Below are 15,882 nucleotides of genomic sequence, written 5' to 3'. Positions count from 1 at the left end.
CTGACAGGATATAAGAAAACATTGACAAAGGATGTGTTGCTAGACTTAATTCAGCTTTGTGTCCAGTTGGCGCTTGCTAAATTTTTGCTCAGTTGTACATTTGACTTAATTGTACATTTGCTCTTATTACCATCCTGAACTTTCAACTTTGAAAAGAGCTCACAAGCCTCTCAAAAGTGAGTTGGACGTGGGCTCGAGCACTGCCTCGGGCTCTGTGCTGACGGCTCGGAGCCCAGAGCCTGCTTCGGATTCTGTGTCTCCTTCTCTCTGCCCCTCCCTGCTCCCTTGTTCGTTCTCTCTCTCTCTCAAAAATAAACATTAAAAAAATTTTTTCTAATTCAAAAGTGAGTTGAAAAGTCTGGATTTTCCTATTTTATAAGGAAAACTGCAGCCCCGTCCTTATACTCAGCCCTCCAAAAAGTACGTTTTGTTAGTGCTTTTGAAGTTTTCTCCAAGCTTTTTATGATTGTCAAGACATGACACTATCTAAATAATGACATGATTCATTAGGAACAATTTTATAATCATTAAAATCTGGCAATTAAAATCACAAATCTAGTAATGAATAATCATGTAGGCAATAATCTATCACAGCTCTTCCCCTAAAATAGCATTTGGTGCTCATTAACTTTAAAGCTTTTGCTTCTCCCAGTAGGAATAAACTTTATTTCTTTTCTAGAAAAATATTGCTAATTATAATAAAAATCTTAAGTTTGTTTTTTCGACATTGGTTTTGAAACGTCTCAGGCTTCATTACGGATCTCAGTGTCTTTATTGCACTTCTTCCGTAAGACCTTCCTGTTATAAATCTTCCTGAGTCTGTTGGCAAACGATGTGCCATAGATTGTCTTTGATAAAGTGAGCCAAGGACAAAAGCGAGGGTTGAAGCAGCCAAGGGCAGCAGTCGAATTAGCATTTTTTATTATGTCTTATTAGCATTAACACTGAGTAGACGGTTTTAATTAACCACTATGTCCCATAGTGCACTATGTGTGTGTATGTGTAAGTGCTATGGTTTTTTAGCTGTGGTTTACTATTTATTATTGAAAAAAGATACTATTATATGTATATCAGATAAAACAGTTCATGATAACAGCCAATTCTACTATTATAAAAATTACAGATTTCATTAAAAATAAATTTTTTTAATGTTCATTTCTGAGAGACAGCACGAGTGACAGAGAGACAGAGACAGAGGGAGACACAGAATCTGAAATAGACTCCAGGTTCTGAGCTGTCAGCACAGAGCCTGACGCAGGGCTCGAACCCACAAACCATAAGATCATGACCTGAGCTGAAGTGGGACGCTTAACTGACTGAGCCACCCAGGCACCCCGTCTGAAATTTTATGGTAATATCATTAACTATTAGAATCATTTCTTAACTGTGTGTATCTAATAGGTTGGGTGAAAACACAAATTACATGCAAGGTTACCGAAGTATTTCATATAGATGCCTTATTGATTTGTTATTTTTGTAACACTGGAGACAGCCACAGTAGATGTGACTTTGATCTTGTTTTTCCCCTGGACGTTTTTGGCCTGCTCCCTCTCATTGTGATGACAGCCATATCCAGAATGTAAATACTCAAGGGACGCTCCAATCCAGCATTAAAGACATTGAACACTTCCTCCAAAGAATGTAGCATTTCAAAAGAAAACAGGCCTCCTTCTGACACTGGTAAATTCTGAAGGTGTGTGGCAAATCGGGGATCAGAATGAGAGACTGCAAATTGTCCAAGTTCTGCCTCCCCAGTGAGTCCCTATTTCCTCTCCAACACAAGAACAAATCCTATGTTCAAACACAAAGTATTACAATAAGCTTGGATGTAGTTAAGAAGGCTATTCTTGATGAGAATCAAAGAATAGAGAGCTAGAGATGTAGCTAAGGATTAAACCATGGGAAATAGCTCAGGCTATTTGAGGAGATGTATTTTGAGAAGATAGGCAGGAATATTTTGTTCTTAGGATATTGGTTTCTCCCATTTTCTTCCCTCCTCTCTTTTCCTTCCTTCCCTCCCTCCCTTTGTGTGCTTTACACAAATGACACAAAATTATATTAGAGACCATTGAAATTCTTATGAGAAAATAGTGAATTTTAACTAAAACTTTATATTGTCAAAAGTAAGCATTGTTGGGGCTCCTGAGTAGCTCAGTGGGTTGAGTGTCTGACTTTGGCTCTGGTCACGATCTCACCGTTCATGAGTTCAAGCCCCACGTCAGGCTCTGTGCTCACAGCTCAGAGCCTGGAGCCTGCTTTAGATTCTATGTCTCCATCTCTCTCTTCTTTCCCCTGCTGATTCTCTGTCTGTCTGTCTCTCTCAAAACTAAGTAAACATGAAAAAAAATTGTTTTTAAAGTAAACATTTGTTAGTGTTTATGTAATAGAATCTAGCATAAAATGTTATTTTCAGATTTGCTATTAAGTTCAATCTCAATTGTCCATTAAATAGTCATGAATAAAATACCATGTTTTTGGTTTCAACTTTTTACTTTTATAAATAATACTCAGCAAACATTTATATACATTTATCTCAAAGCACTTTGCTGATTTTCTCTGAAGGATTAACTCTTAGAAGCTGACTGACTAGTTCAGGAGTGATGTGTATTTTCAAGACTGTTGAGATATGTCGTACAGTATCTGTAACCAGATTTTATTACATCAGCCGTATATGACGGGGCCTGTTTCCTATACTCTCACCAGCATTTAATGTTTTTAACATTTATGAGTAGTTAGTATTTCATTGTTTATATTAGTACATAGTTTGTAAATAGAATACATATGTTAGCATATGTATAATTTGTGTACATGTATATGTGTGTTATTTTTATAGTAAATTTGATGCTCATAAAATGCTATCATTGTTTTTATTTGAATCTTTTGTAAGGTTAGATATTTTAAAATTATTATGTAGCATTTTATGAATTGCCTATTTATTTAATCCCCTATTTCTTACTTTAAAGGGACTTTTCCTTTGCGTTTATGATAATATATGAGATATCCGTATTATCCCATCGTACGTTGTAAATTTTTTTTTTTTTTTTTTCAATTTAAGGAAGAGGAACTTTTTTTTTTAAGATTTTTTTTTTAGGGGCACCTGGGTGGCTCAATCAGATGAGTGCCCAATTTAGGCCCAGGTCATGATTGCATAGTTCATGGGTTTAAACCCTGTGTTGGGCTCTGTGCTGACAGCTCAGAGCCTGGAGCCCGCTTCGGATTCTATGTCTCTGTCTCTATCCACCCCTCCCCTGCTTGCACTTGCTCTCTCTCTCTCTCAAAAATAAACACTAAAAAAAGTCTTAAAAAATTCTTTTTAATGTTTATTTTTGAGAAAGAGAGGAGGGAATAGAGGATCCAAAGTGGACTCTGTACTGAGAGCCCTGTGCAGGGCTCGAACTTACAAATGGTGAGATCATGACCACAGCTGAAATCAGATACTTAAACCAACTGAGCCACCCAGGCACCCCAAGAAAAAGTTACTTTTCAAAAGAAAAATTGACTACTTGTATTATTTTATTTTATCATATTTTTAGAAAGAGAGCATGCAGGAGGGGGAGAGGGAGAGAGAGAAAGAGCATCTTAAGCAGGCCCTACACTCAGTGTGGAGTCAGACATGGGGCTTGATCCCGCAATCCTGGGATCGTGGACTGAGCGGAATTCAAGAGGCAGATGCTCAACTGACTGAGCCACCTAGGAGCCCTGACAACTTGGATAATTTTGAATTTAAAGAGGGCTGTGGGCTGTATGACCATTATATGAACAATAATTGTTTTTCTCCTTTAGGTTTTCTTTTTACCATTAAGTAATACCATCCTCAGCTGTTTTAAAGATAATTCTATCTTCGCCTGGGAATGTGATACTCTTTCTTGCAAATATCAACTGCCAGCTCCACCTGAAAGCTCCAGTATATTATACAAAGTGTTTGCTGTGACCAGGTAATGTGCATTTTACTTTTTTATTAAGTTTTTTGTTTTTAGGGGGTTTTTTGTTTTCTTTTTATTTTTGTAATCTCTACAGCACCCAACATGGAGTTCCATCTCAAGACCCTGAGATCAAGAGTCACACGCTTCTTGAACTGAGCCAGCCAGGTGTCCCCACAACACTGAGAAGTTTTAAGAAATCTCACTTCCAGTAGAATTTTACAAGTTTTCATTCCATTTTCATAACCTTACGGTCATATGAGAAAAGTTTCCTTCAAACTTACATATGATCTGTAAAACTTTTTCTTTTTACTTTATTGTGGCAAATTTCAAATCTCTACAAAAATATAAAAATACATGAAGCTCTAATTAGAGTATTCTTAGTAGTTGTAACAATCAACTAATAGCCACTTCTGTTTTATCTATAACTCCACCTATTACTGCCTCCTGCCACCTACCACATTGCCTTAAAGCAAAGCCCGTGCATGTCATTTCATCCGTAAGTGTTTCAGTGTGTGTCTCCAAAGGAAGGCGCCCTTTTTGAACATAACCATAGTACTGTTATCACACTTTTTCCCCCTACGTTCTTATTTAAATTTCAGTTAGTTAACCTATTTCACACTTTTAAAAATGAATAATTTCTTAATATTCTCATATATCTAGTCTTTGTTCAAGTCAGGAATCAAGGTTCACACAGTGTCTTGGTTAATATATCCCTTTTTAAATGTTTTCTTTGCAGCTAATGTAAGGAACTGGTCATTTGTCCTATAGCATTCTCTGTATTTCGGGTTTGCTTTTTCCATCCCTGTGGTGGTGGTTAATGTGACCCTCTCATCTGTATTTCTTATAAACTGGTTACACCTAGATTTCCTGTAAATTGGAGGCTTGGTCTGATTCAGGTTTGATTTGGGGGCAAGAGGCATGATAGGTGGTTTGTGTACTTTCATTGGGAAGAATGTTTCTCGTGGTATCAGTGGATACCGATGCTTATGACCTAGATCCAGTATTGCATTTGAGGTTAGCAAAACGGTGCTATGCTAATTCTGCCATTCCTTCTTCCCTTATTAACTAGAATCCTTCTAAAGAAAAAACTTCCTCTCATTAACTCTCTGGTTACTTATAGTTTTTAATGAAATACAGGATAAATGCTTAATTTCCCTTCTTTAAAAAGATTTTTTTATGAAGGGGTGCCTGGGTGGCTCAGTCAGTTAAGCGTCCAACTTCGGCTCAGGTCATGATCTCACAGTTTGTGGGTTTGAGCCCCGTGTCGGGCTCTGTGCTAACAGCTCAGAGCCTGGAGCCTGTTTCAGATTCTGTATCTCCCTCTCTCTCTGACCCTCCCCTGCTCACACTGTCTCTCTTGCTTTCTCTCAGAAATAAATAAAACATTAAAAAATTTTTTTTATGAAAAATAATGAATTATTCATTGGCATCTTTGAAAGGTGGCCATTGAAGGCTTTTTTGTCTTTAATCTTTGTGAATGGATGGGTTTAAATAGAACTGAAGTGATTTAACCCATTAGCATTATTCTTAGTGATGCTGCAGTTCTTTTATTGTTGACCAATGGGATCTTCTTCAAGTTGGCTTTGAACCCTTTTGATACAATCCCAGTTGTTTGTTTTGAAAGCTCTCATTCTTTCTAACCTGACAAAATGTTCTAGGCTTATCTTGTACATTTTCTGTCCCAAACCTGGTATCAGCCATTTTGCTAAAGACCCTGGGTTCGTTTTTTTTTTTCCTTAAGTTTATTTATTTATTTTGAGAGAGAGCATGAGCAGAGGAAAGGTCGGGGGGGTGGGGGGAGAGAGAGAGAGAGAGAGAGAGAGAGAGAATCCCAAGTAGGCTCTGGGCTGTGAGCACAGAGCCCAGTCTGGGGCCCCAATCCCATGAACTGTGAGATCATGATCTGTGCTAAAATCAAGTCTGACTCCTAACCTGCAGAGCCACCTACGTGCCCCAAGCCTGGTTTCATTTTTGTGGGTAATGATACTTCAAGACCCAATCTGGATGCTAGGGGGTGCTCCTCATGACTGATTTGGTCAGCATCTCTAGGCCTTTTCAGTGGAAAGAGCTAGAAAATACATAATACTTCCTCATTTTCATCTACCTTCTTCTAAATCATGAGTAAATCCCATCAGTTCCACCAAATCATGTCTTGAATTGGTCAGATCTTTTGTGCATTGCCACAGCTATCGCCCTCCTCCAGCTACCCTGGTCTCTCCCAGGCTCCAGTAACAGTCTCCTTATTCGGTCTCCATGTTGTCAATTTCATTTCCTAAAGTCAGTCTCTACATAGCACATCGAGTGGTCTTTTTAAATCATAAGTCAAATAAGTCAAATCTTGTCATTTCCCTATTGAAGTCCCTTGAAAGGCTCTCCCTGATATTAAGAATAAAACCCAAACTTCCCACAATATTCCTGAGGCCTCTGTCATCTTACCTTGGACTTCCTTTCTTTCGTCCTGTTTCCTTTCCCTAACACGGTTAGGGCCACATTTGAGTGAGGCTTCTCACTCTTCCTTAGGTACAACCTTACTCCTTTCTCAACACTGTGTACTGGCCAGTCTGGAGTTTCGACCAGCGTGGATTTCTTCCTCCAAATCATCCCGTGACTGGCTCGTTCACATTTAGAAGAATATTTTTTTAATGTTTATTTTTGAGAGAGAGAACATGAGTAGGAGAGGGGCAGAGGGCGGGACAGAGGATCTGAAGCAGGCTCTGTGTTCACAGTAGAGAGCCCAATTCAGGGCTCAAACTCTTGAACCTTGAGATCATGACCTGACCCAAAGTTGGGCACTTAACCAACTGAGCCACCCAGGCGCCCCTGGCTCATCATTTTTTAGGGAGCAGACCTTCCTACTTTCCCAGTTCTAACTCCCTTCTCATTTTATAGTTTTTTTTTTTTTTTTTAATGTTTATATTTTGAGAGACAGAGAGTAAGCAGGGGAGAGACAGAGAGAGAGGAAGACACAGAATCAGAAGCAGGCTCCAGGCTCTGAAGGAGCTGTCAGCACAGAGCCCGATGTGGTGCTCGAACTCACAAACCATGAGATCATGACCTGAGCCAAAGCCAGTTGCTTAACTGACTGAGCAACCCCAGGCGCCCTTCATTTTATAGTTCTTTATAGAACTTAGCAGCTGAGATCAAGTTCATTTGTTTGCCTTCCACTAGACTGGTGCCTGAAATGATACCTGGCTTTTATGGTATTAGTCCTTGGTGAATGAATGAGCAACACCCTTGCAAGGTGTTAATACAGCATATTGTTTTAGTACTTTTCTAAAAGTAGCTTTCTTTGAGCAGAAAAAATTTGGGGCTTTTTGAGTTTTCACATAGTGTTGTACCAATTCAATATAGTCGTACGTGAGATATAGGAAGTTGGATAGTGGTAAGTGACTTTGAGATTATGCTATAAAAGATAAATGTTACTCAGAAATCCTCAATCAAGTCATCAAACAAATATAGATTAAGCTGGTGTCTTAATACAATAGGTAAGAAAATATATGCTGTAAACCTGAGCTTTCCTATATGGTAGCCACTGGTTGTATAGAGTATTTAATAAAAATTAAATATGGGACTCAGTCAGTTAAGCCTCTGACTTTTCATCTTGGCTTATGGTTCATGAGATCAGGTCCTACATTTGGCTTTGCACTCACAGCACGGAGCCTGCTTGGGATTCTCTCTTTCCCTCTCTCTCTGCCCCTCCCCTCCTTGTGCTCTCTCGCTCTCAAAATAAATAAACTTTAAAAAAATAAAGTAATTAAGAATTTATTTCTTCAGAAGCATTTGCCACATTTCAAGTTCTCATTCACATGTGGCTAGTAGTGACCATATTGAGCAGTGTAGATACAGAATATTTCTATCATGTTGGATCATACTGACAGTGCTGCTATAAACAATTCATGTTAGGGGCACCTGGGTGCCTCAGTTGGTTCGGTGTCTGACTTCGGCTCAGGTCATCATCTCACGGTCTGTGAGTTCCAGCCCCAGGTCTGGTTCTGTGCTGACAGGTCAGAGCCTGGAGCCTGCTTCAGATTCTGTGTCTTCCTTTCTCTGTGCCCCTTCCTGACTCCTGCTTACTCGCTTGCTCTCTCTCTTTCAAAAATAAAAATTAAAAACAATTCAGGTAGTCATAAATTTTCTCCTTTTGTTATACAGAGATGGCCGAATCCTGGCTGCTGGCGGTAAATCAAATCACCTTCACTTGTGGTGCTTGGAAGCTAAACAGCTATTTAGAATTATTCAGATGCCTACTAAAGTTCGGGCCATTCGCCATCTAGAATTTCTCCCTGATAGTTTTGATGCTGGCTCTAATCAGGTTAGTAATATAAATAAATGTAGGACATTATACTTTCTGAGAAAGAGCATATCAATTTCTGAACTATATTAGCTCTCCTCGTTAACTTGTACCCTGGTTGTTATAAAGTCTTGAAATTGCTAATATTGCAAAGAGTCTAAAATTGAAAAAAAATTGAAAATATTAGGTTCTGTATATTACTGATAATTTAACCTTTTTCCAAAATCAATATACTTTGAATTTATTTCATACTTTATGATATACAGGGTGCTTTACCATGCTATTTTTTTATTTGCACACAGGCACGGAAGGTATTCTCTCCATTACATAGACTGACATTAAAGCTTAGAAACATTAAGTGACTTGTCAACATGCCTATTAACTGTAAGGATTAAAGGGGGGATAGGATTAAAATTTTCTCTTTGTTGTACTGTGGTTTACCTACCATTACTGGTTGCCTCAGTTTTATGAAACATGTTTCTTTGTATCTTGCCTTAATTTACAAAGTACTTCCCCCTCTACACCCCATTTTTAAAAAGTGGGTTTTTTTGCTTATGTATTTTATTTTATTCATCTATTTGTTTTAAGTAGGCTCCATGCCCAACATGGGAGATTGAACTCATGACCCTGAGATCACGAATCACATGCTCTACTGACTGAGCCAGTCAGGTGCCCCCACACCATTTTTTTTTTTAATAGTTGAGTAGTCAGACCTTAACTTTCTTATTTTAAATTGAGTATTTATGTTATATGTAACTCATAACCCTGAGATGAAGGGTTGCATGCTCTACGGACTAGAGCTGCCCCTAACTTCAGTTTTTGAATAGATAATGCATTCACAAGATGGAAGACATTAAAAAAAAAAACATTGAAGTGAAATCTCTTCTTTTCCATTTGCCCAGTTATTCTGCATAACCACTATTGTTATAATCACTGTTTCTGCCACTTTTTTCCCCTAAAGTTTATTTATTTTGAGAGAGAGCAAGTGAGCACAAGCAGAGAGAAAGAAAGAGAGAGAATCCCATATGGGCTCTGCACTGTCAGCACAGAGCTCAACACAGGGTTTGATCATTGACCTCAAAGATTGTTCTATGTCAGTACAGAACTTCGTTTTTTGTTTTTTGTTTTTTTACAGCTGCATAATATTTTATAGGTTTTTAACCAGCACTTTGTTATTGGGCACCTACCCTGTTTCTAGTCCTTCTTTATTACAAATAATGCTGTACCAGGGATGCCTGGGGTTGGCTCATTTGGAAGAGCATGTGGCTGTTGGCCTCAGGGTCATGAGTTCAGGCTCCACATTGGGTGTAGAGATTGCTTGAGTGAGCAAGTGAACGAGGGAGTAAATAAATAGATAACAAACAGTGCTGCACTGAATAACTTTTTGCATGAACATTTCACACATCCTGCCTGTAGGATAAAATCCCACAGTAGTTCTCAGAATTATGTACATCTATGACTTTGACAGATCTTGCCACATTGTCCTCCAGAGAGGCTGCGTCAGTTGTGAAGGAGGCGGTTTCCTACAACCTGACCCAACCGAAACGATGGTCCCCTTCAGACCGTCTCCAGCTACTTCCAGACTGTCGTCCATGTAGCAAGTGACATAAGCATTCCGTGCAGTCACATGGTGGCACTGCTTACCAGCCACTGGCACTGGGGAAAGAGCCCATCCACAGATTAGGCAGTAGAGGAGTTTATTGTGTATTTGCTTATACTTTTTTAGTACATGTTTTTAATTTTTCAAATTATGTGACTGAAAACTAAATTTTTTTTCCCTTAAAAGACTAGTTTCCTTCTTACCCTTCTACTGCCCATGTAGCCCACAGACTTTCTTTCTTCCGCCGAATGTTTATTATAGCTGCCCAGAGCTGGGAGACAGATGTCAGCTGTCATCCAGCTGCGGGTGTGATGAGCCAGGGCAAGCCCTCCTCTCCTTGCCTCTGACGGCCAGTGTGTGGGGGTCCAGGTGAAGGCCTGGCTCATCTTTTGCCATAGTCTCCCAGCATGGGCACCTGACTGGTTTTGGTCACAGCCAGGCCTACCTGGACCTGAACAGGGCAAATCTACTTGAGCCATATTAGGGATTTTGAAATGATGGCTCTTTATGAATCTCTGTCCTCCCCTCAAAAACAAAAAACAAAAAAAAACCCCAAACCCTGTATATAAATACATACACATATGTACATGTAAGTGTGTATAGTTTGACTTTCAGAGAGTTGATTTTTTTAAAATTTGAGGTATAATTGGCATAAAGCGTTAGCTTCATGATGATTCAAAATGTGTATATATTGTGGAAATGACTNACATGTAAGTGTGTATAGTTTGACTTTCAGAGAGTTGATTTTTTTAAAATTTGAGGTATAATTGGCATAAAGCGTTAGCTTCATGATGATTCAATATGTGTATATATTGTGGAAATGACTGCTANAAAAAAAAAAAAAAAAAAAAAAAAAAATGACTGCTATAATAAGTCTAGTTAACATCAGAGACATTTATTTTTTTTCTTTTAATGTTTTTTACTTATTATGAGCAAGAGATTCAAGGAGAGCAAGTGGGGTAGGGACAGAGAGAGGAAGAGAGAGAATCCCAAGCAGGCTTCATGCTGTCAGTACAGAGCCTGATACGGGGCTCAATCCCACAAACCATGAAATCATGACCTGAGCCAAAATCAAGAGTTGACATGTAACGGACTGAGCCATCCAGGTGCCCCAAGAGACATTTGACTTTTAAACAAATTTTGGGAGGTGCCTGCATGACTCAGTCAGTTGAGCATCTGACTCTTGATTTTGGCTCAGGTCATGATCCCAGGGCTGTGCGATGGAGCCCCATGTCTGGCTCTGTACTGAGCATGGAGCCTACTTAAGATTCTCTTTCTCTCTTTGCTCCTCTACCCTGCTTGGACATTCTCTCTTTCTCAAAAAAGGAAAAAAAAAAAAAAAGGAGGGGCTCAGTTGGTTAAGCGTCCGACTTCGGCTCAGGTCATGATCTCACAGTTCATGGGTTCGAGCGCCGCATCAGGCTCTGTGCTGCCGGCTAGCTCAGAGCCTGGAGCCTGTTTCAGGTTCTGTAGCTCCCTCTCTCTCTGACCCTCCCCTGTTCATGCTGTCTCTCTCTCTCAGAAATAAATAAAACATAAAAAAAATTTTTTTTAAAAGGAAAAGAAAAAAAGAAAGATTAAAATAAACATGTTTTTGGAATTCATATATTATTTCTCTCTATTCTTAGGTTCTTGGAGCGCTAAGTCAAGACGGAATCATGAGGTTTGTTAATATACAAACTTGTAAACTTCTCTTTGAAATTGGGAGCCTTGATGAAGGAATTAGTTCATCAGTAATTAGCCCTCATGGAAGGTACATTGCATCCATTATGGAAAATGGAAGTCTGAACATATATTCAGTTCAAGCTCTAACACAAGAAATAAATAAGGTATGTTTTCAAGTAAAGAACAGCAAGGTGGTTTTTTTTTTAAGATGTAAATGTTGTGTCATCAAAAATAAAATCTATGTGCTCTGATTTTCTAAATTCAGATTAGCCTGAATTCCTTATCTGTACTTCTGGGTATATATAATTTTTTTGCTCTTACCCCTAAAGCCACATCTCTACACTTGTTTTCAAGGTTTTATTTTTAAGTAATCTCTACAGCCAACATGGGGCTTGAACTTACAACCCTGAGATTAAGAGGCACGTGCTCCACCGACTGAGCCAGCCAGGCCCCGCCACACTTTCCTCAGCCATGCTCCATTCTTACGGTGCTGCGTTCCTCAGAGGCACCTGTTCGGGATCCCTGTCGCATTCACGGTGCCTCCCATGATCTGCTTCCCAAAAGAGATCTTCAGTCCCAACCTCTTCATTTCTGTCTCAGTCTTTCTTCCCATCGTATAGGCTTGAAATCTTGGAGCACGAGAGCCGTTCCTATTCCTTTTCATCTTAGATCTAGTCAATAGTAAGTCATATAATTCTTAAATTTTAAGTATCGATATACATCCTGTATATTCTCCATCTCCTCGTTAGCCATGTTTGTATCGGCACTTTGTCAACTACTCTTGAGTGATAGTAATTTAAACCAATTCACTAAAACTAGAGCCCTCAGGGCCTGCTTCTGCCCACCAATCCATCCTTTATATAGCAGCTTCCTGAAAGAATACTGTCATCATCATTTCTGAAATAGTGCTCCGTTAGTGGCTTCCTTCCTTTGGCCTGTTGCGTTAAGTCCAGACCCTTCTGCCTGTCTGCGACAGTCCTCTCTAATCTTGTCTGGTCTGCTTGTCTAACTTACTTCCCCATACTTGTAATTTTCCTCACTGTCACCCCAGAGACCCATTCTTATTTCTACATCTGCTGTCTACAGTGCTCATTTCATCTAAAATATACTTCCCCCTTCTCTTTTATGGTTATCTAGAATTTTCCCCACTCGTTGCCCAGTCTCATTGTCTATTTGCAGCCTGTCTAGGTCTGGAATTGTGTCATGGTGGCCCTGAGAGGGACTTTGATGATCACCTGGTCTGACCATTTCATTGTACAGAGGAAGAAGCTTGTGCCCCGGCCTCGTCACACAGCTAGTCATTAGCAGGCCCCGGTGTTCTGTGCTTAAAATGATAGTCTTTTTCTGTGTGTGTGCTCCTTCTGTCCTTTTTATCCTTTTTTTTTTTTTTAATTGGACAAGTAATAAATGTCTTAATGCAGACAAAAATCAAGACACAGATAAGTTGGGGTGCCTGGCTGGTCAGTCACTATAGCACACGACTCTTGATAGGGTCGTGAGTTCAAGCCCCACCTTGAGTATGGAGCCTACTTAAAAAATGGGGGAGTCAGGGCACCTGGGTGGCTCAGTTGGTTAAGCATCTGACTTCAGCTCAGATCATGATCTTGTAGTCCGTGGGTTTGAGCCCCATGTCAGGCTCTGTGCCGACAGCTCAGAGCCGACAGCTCAGAGCCTGGAGCCTTCTTTGGATTCTGTAACTACTTCTCTCTCTGCGCTTCTCCTGCTTGCTTGCTTGCTCGCTCCNTGGGTTTGAGCCCCATGTCAGGCTCTGTGCCAACAGCTCAGAGCCTGGAGCCTTCTTTGAATTCTGTAACTACTTCTCTCTCTGCGCTTCTCCTGCTTGCTCGCTTGCTTGCTCTCTCTCTCTCAAAGATAAATAAACATTAAAAAAAAAAGATAACAGATGAGCAAACAGATCAGAAACCCTCAATCTCTCCTTTCTCAGATGATTCTGAAGTATATTTTCCCAGTCCTTTTTTCTATGTTTGTAAATGTTTAGAGTCAATCATCATTATTCATGGATTCTGTAAATGTGAACTCGCCACTGCTAAAAATATACTTGTAACTCGAATCAGTACTCGGTACCTATTCATAGGGATTCACATGTCCACAGAAGTGCAGACCGGGAGCTGCCCATCACGCAGCTCCCGGCTGAGGTCGGACAGGGCAGCGCTCAGCCTTGTTACGTCAACCCTCATGGCAAGTGTCCTTTCCGTGGTTGACTTAGTGCCGCACCTTTCAGTTTTGTGCTTTCTGTTGTTGATTTTGCTCTTTTAAGTGGCTCCCAGACATAGTGCTGATGTGCTGTCTCATGTTCCTGAGCATAAGAAGGTGGTGATAAACTTAATTTAGGCACAAGTTATAGTGTTGTTGGCATGAGTTCAATGTTAGTGCATCAACAGTATAGATGAAAACAAGTGTTTTTAAACAGGGGCACCTGGGTGGCTCAGTTGGTTGAGCATCTGACTCCGCTAAGGTCATCATCTCGCAGTTGGTGAGTTCAAGCCCCACAGTGGGCGCACAGCTGTCAACTTGTCAGCGCGGAGCCTTCTTAGGATCCTCTGTCCCCCTCTCTCAGTCCCTCCCCTGCTTGCACTCTCCCAAAAATAAATAAATATTTTTTAAAAAGTGTTTTTAAACAGAAACACACTAAACAAAGTTATATATTGATTGGTTGACAGCAATGTTGTGATCACTGGCTCACAGGGACCTAACAATTTCTGCTAGGAGCAGTGATTCACTATTTACTAACTTGGTACTTGCAGCTTCTTTAGAGAACAGAACGACTACGAATAGTGAGGATCTACTCTGTGTGTGTGCGTGTGTGTGTGTGTGTGTGCGCGTGTGTGCACGTGTGTGCGCGCGCGCGCATGGGCATGCATGCACACATGACACTTACACATTTTCTTTAACCATATGGAGTTATACTCTACTGTTCTTGTAAACATTAAACACTTTAATAACATATTATTTGCTCTTAGAGTTTTCAGCTTAGCTGAACAAGTCATTGACTTCCTCTCTGGTATTTGTTAAGCATTAAATTAAGATCATATTGACCAGAAAACTAGCCTATAACAGAAGTAGGAAATTGTTTTTTTCTTTTTCTTTATGGACACGTCACCAGCAGCACTATTTGTGTCTTTGTGGCTATTCTAGGCTTTACACAAATGGTCAGGCCTGTGGTCTCTGCAAAACTCACTTGTGTCCCATTCCTTCAAGTCCTATTTATTGTGCACTGGAGAATTTCCAGCATTGTGCTAATAAGTACACTCATTCCTACTTAATGTGTAGGAGTTTGAAAACTACTAAGGTATGGCAAGTCAGGTCATATCTCGGGCTCTAACTTTCAGGAGACTATTTTGAGGAAGCACATGAAGTTCAAAAGGAAAAAATGTGGCTCTAGAATAAAAATGTTAATAAACATTTGGAAGAATGGATTGAGGTTAGATGATGGTTCAAGGATATTAAGGATGGGCAATATTTAGAAGTTAGACCTTTTAAAATTCTTTTTCCTTTTTTGGGAGAGAGTGCAAGCAGGGGAGAGATGCAGAAGGAGAAGGGGAGAGAATCCTAAGCAGGCTCCATGGCCAGTGCAAAGCCCAACGTGGAGCTCGATCTCACGACTATGAGATCGTGAGTCAAAATCAAGAATCGGACACTTAACTGACTGAGCCACACAGGTGCCCCAGAAGTCAGACAATTTTTTAAAGTTTATTTATTTATTTTGAGAGAGAGAGAGCACTTGAGCAAGGGAGGAGCAGAAAGAACCCCAACAGGCTCTGTACTGATAGCATAGAGCTTCACTACAGGGCTCAACCTCTCCAACTGTGAGATCATGACCTGAGCTGAGACCAAGAGTCCAACGTTTAACCAACTGAGCCATCCAGGTGCCCCCAGACCATTTTTAAATTATATTTTATAGAGAAAGAATTGAAAAATTAAATCATAGAATAGGTGGTGATTTTACTTTTTTTTATCAGAGCTACTGTTGTATTTTGCATTATCCTTATATTCTTTATGGATGTGAATAAATAACAACGTATCCTAGAAAAACAGTATTTAAAAAACCTTATAGATAAAACTTTAAAAGTTCCTTATAATAATTTTAGGAGAAAAATGCTGTATCTATACGTGTGTGTATATTATTTCATTACCTACTCTACACATTTTACAGTGTTACATATTCATGATACTGCAGCTTACAATCGGGAAGAATTTTTTGGACACTTACAGTAGGCTACAGGTTTCAAAAGCTGAAGTCCTAAACCTATGAAGAGAAAATGAGAAAAATCTTTGAAACCTCCAAAGTAGTCTTTTGGTTGCCTATGTTATAAAAAAAAGGTCAAGATGTTTGTTTTATTCTGTTTTTTTCTTTTAGAAATGAGAGGGGAGGAGGTCAAAAA

At 39.7% G+C, this 15,882-nt stretch overlaps 1 protein-coding gene across 4 annotated transcripts in view; it reads left to right on the top strand.

Annotated features, from left to right (window-relative positions):
• TBC1D31 (TBC1 domain family member 31) overlaps nt 1–15,882 on the top strand; it is a 73,967-nt gene that overhangs the window by 18,237 nt on the left and 39,848 nt on the right. For 3 of the 4 annotated variants that reach the window (XM_077764472.1, XM_077764454.1, XM_077764461.1), the window contains exons 5-7: nt 3,784–3,935; nt 8,076–8,235; nt 11,443–11,643. In XM_077764472.1, coding sequence (XP_077620598.1) covers nt 3,784–3,935; nt 8,076–8,235; nt 11,443–11,643 — 513 coding nt within the window. Of the gene's footprint in view, nt 1–1,274; nt 1,352–3,783; nt 3,936–8,075; nt 8,236–11,442; nt 11,644–15,882 lie in introns of those variants that run through there. The other variant, XM_077764478.1, reaches the window with a different exon arrangement.

Source organism: Crocuta crocuta, unplaced genomic scaffold, assembly GCF_008692635.1.
Source record: "Crocuta crocuta isolate KB4526 unplaced genomic scaffold, BGI_CrCroc_1.0 scaffold260, whole genome shotgun sequence".
In the NCBI taxonomy this organism is placed as follows: Eukaryota; Metazoa; Chordata; class Mammalia; order Carnivora; family Hyaenidae; genus Crocuta; species Crocuta crocuta.
The sequence above is the reverse complement of the archived record's forward strand: the minus strand, read 5'-3'. Positions and strand labels throughout refer to the sequence as shown.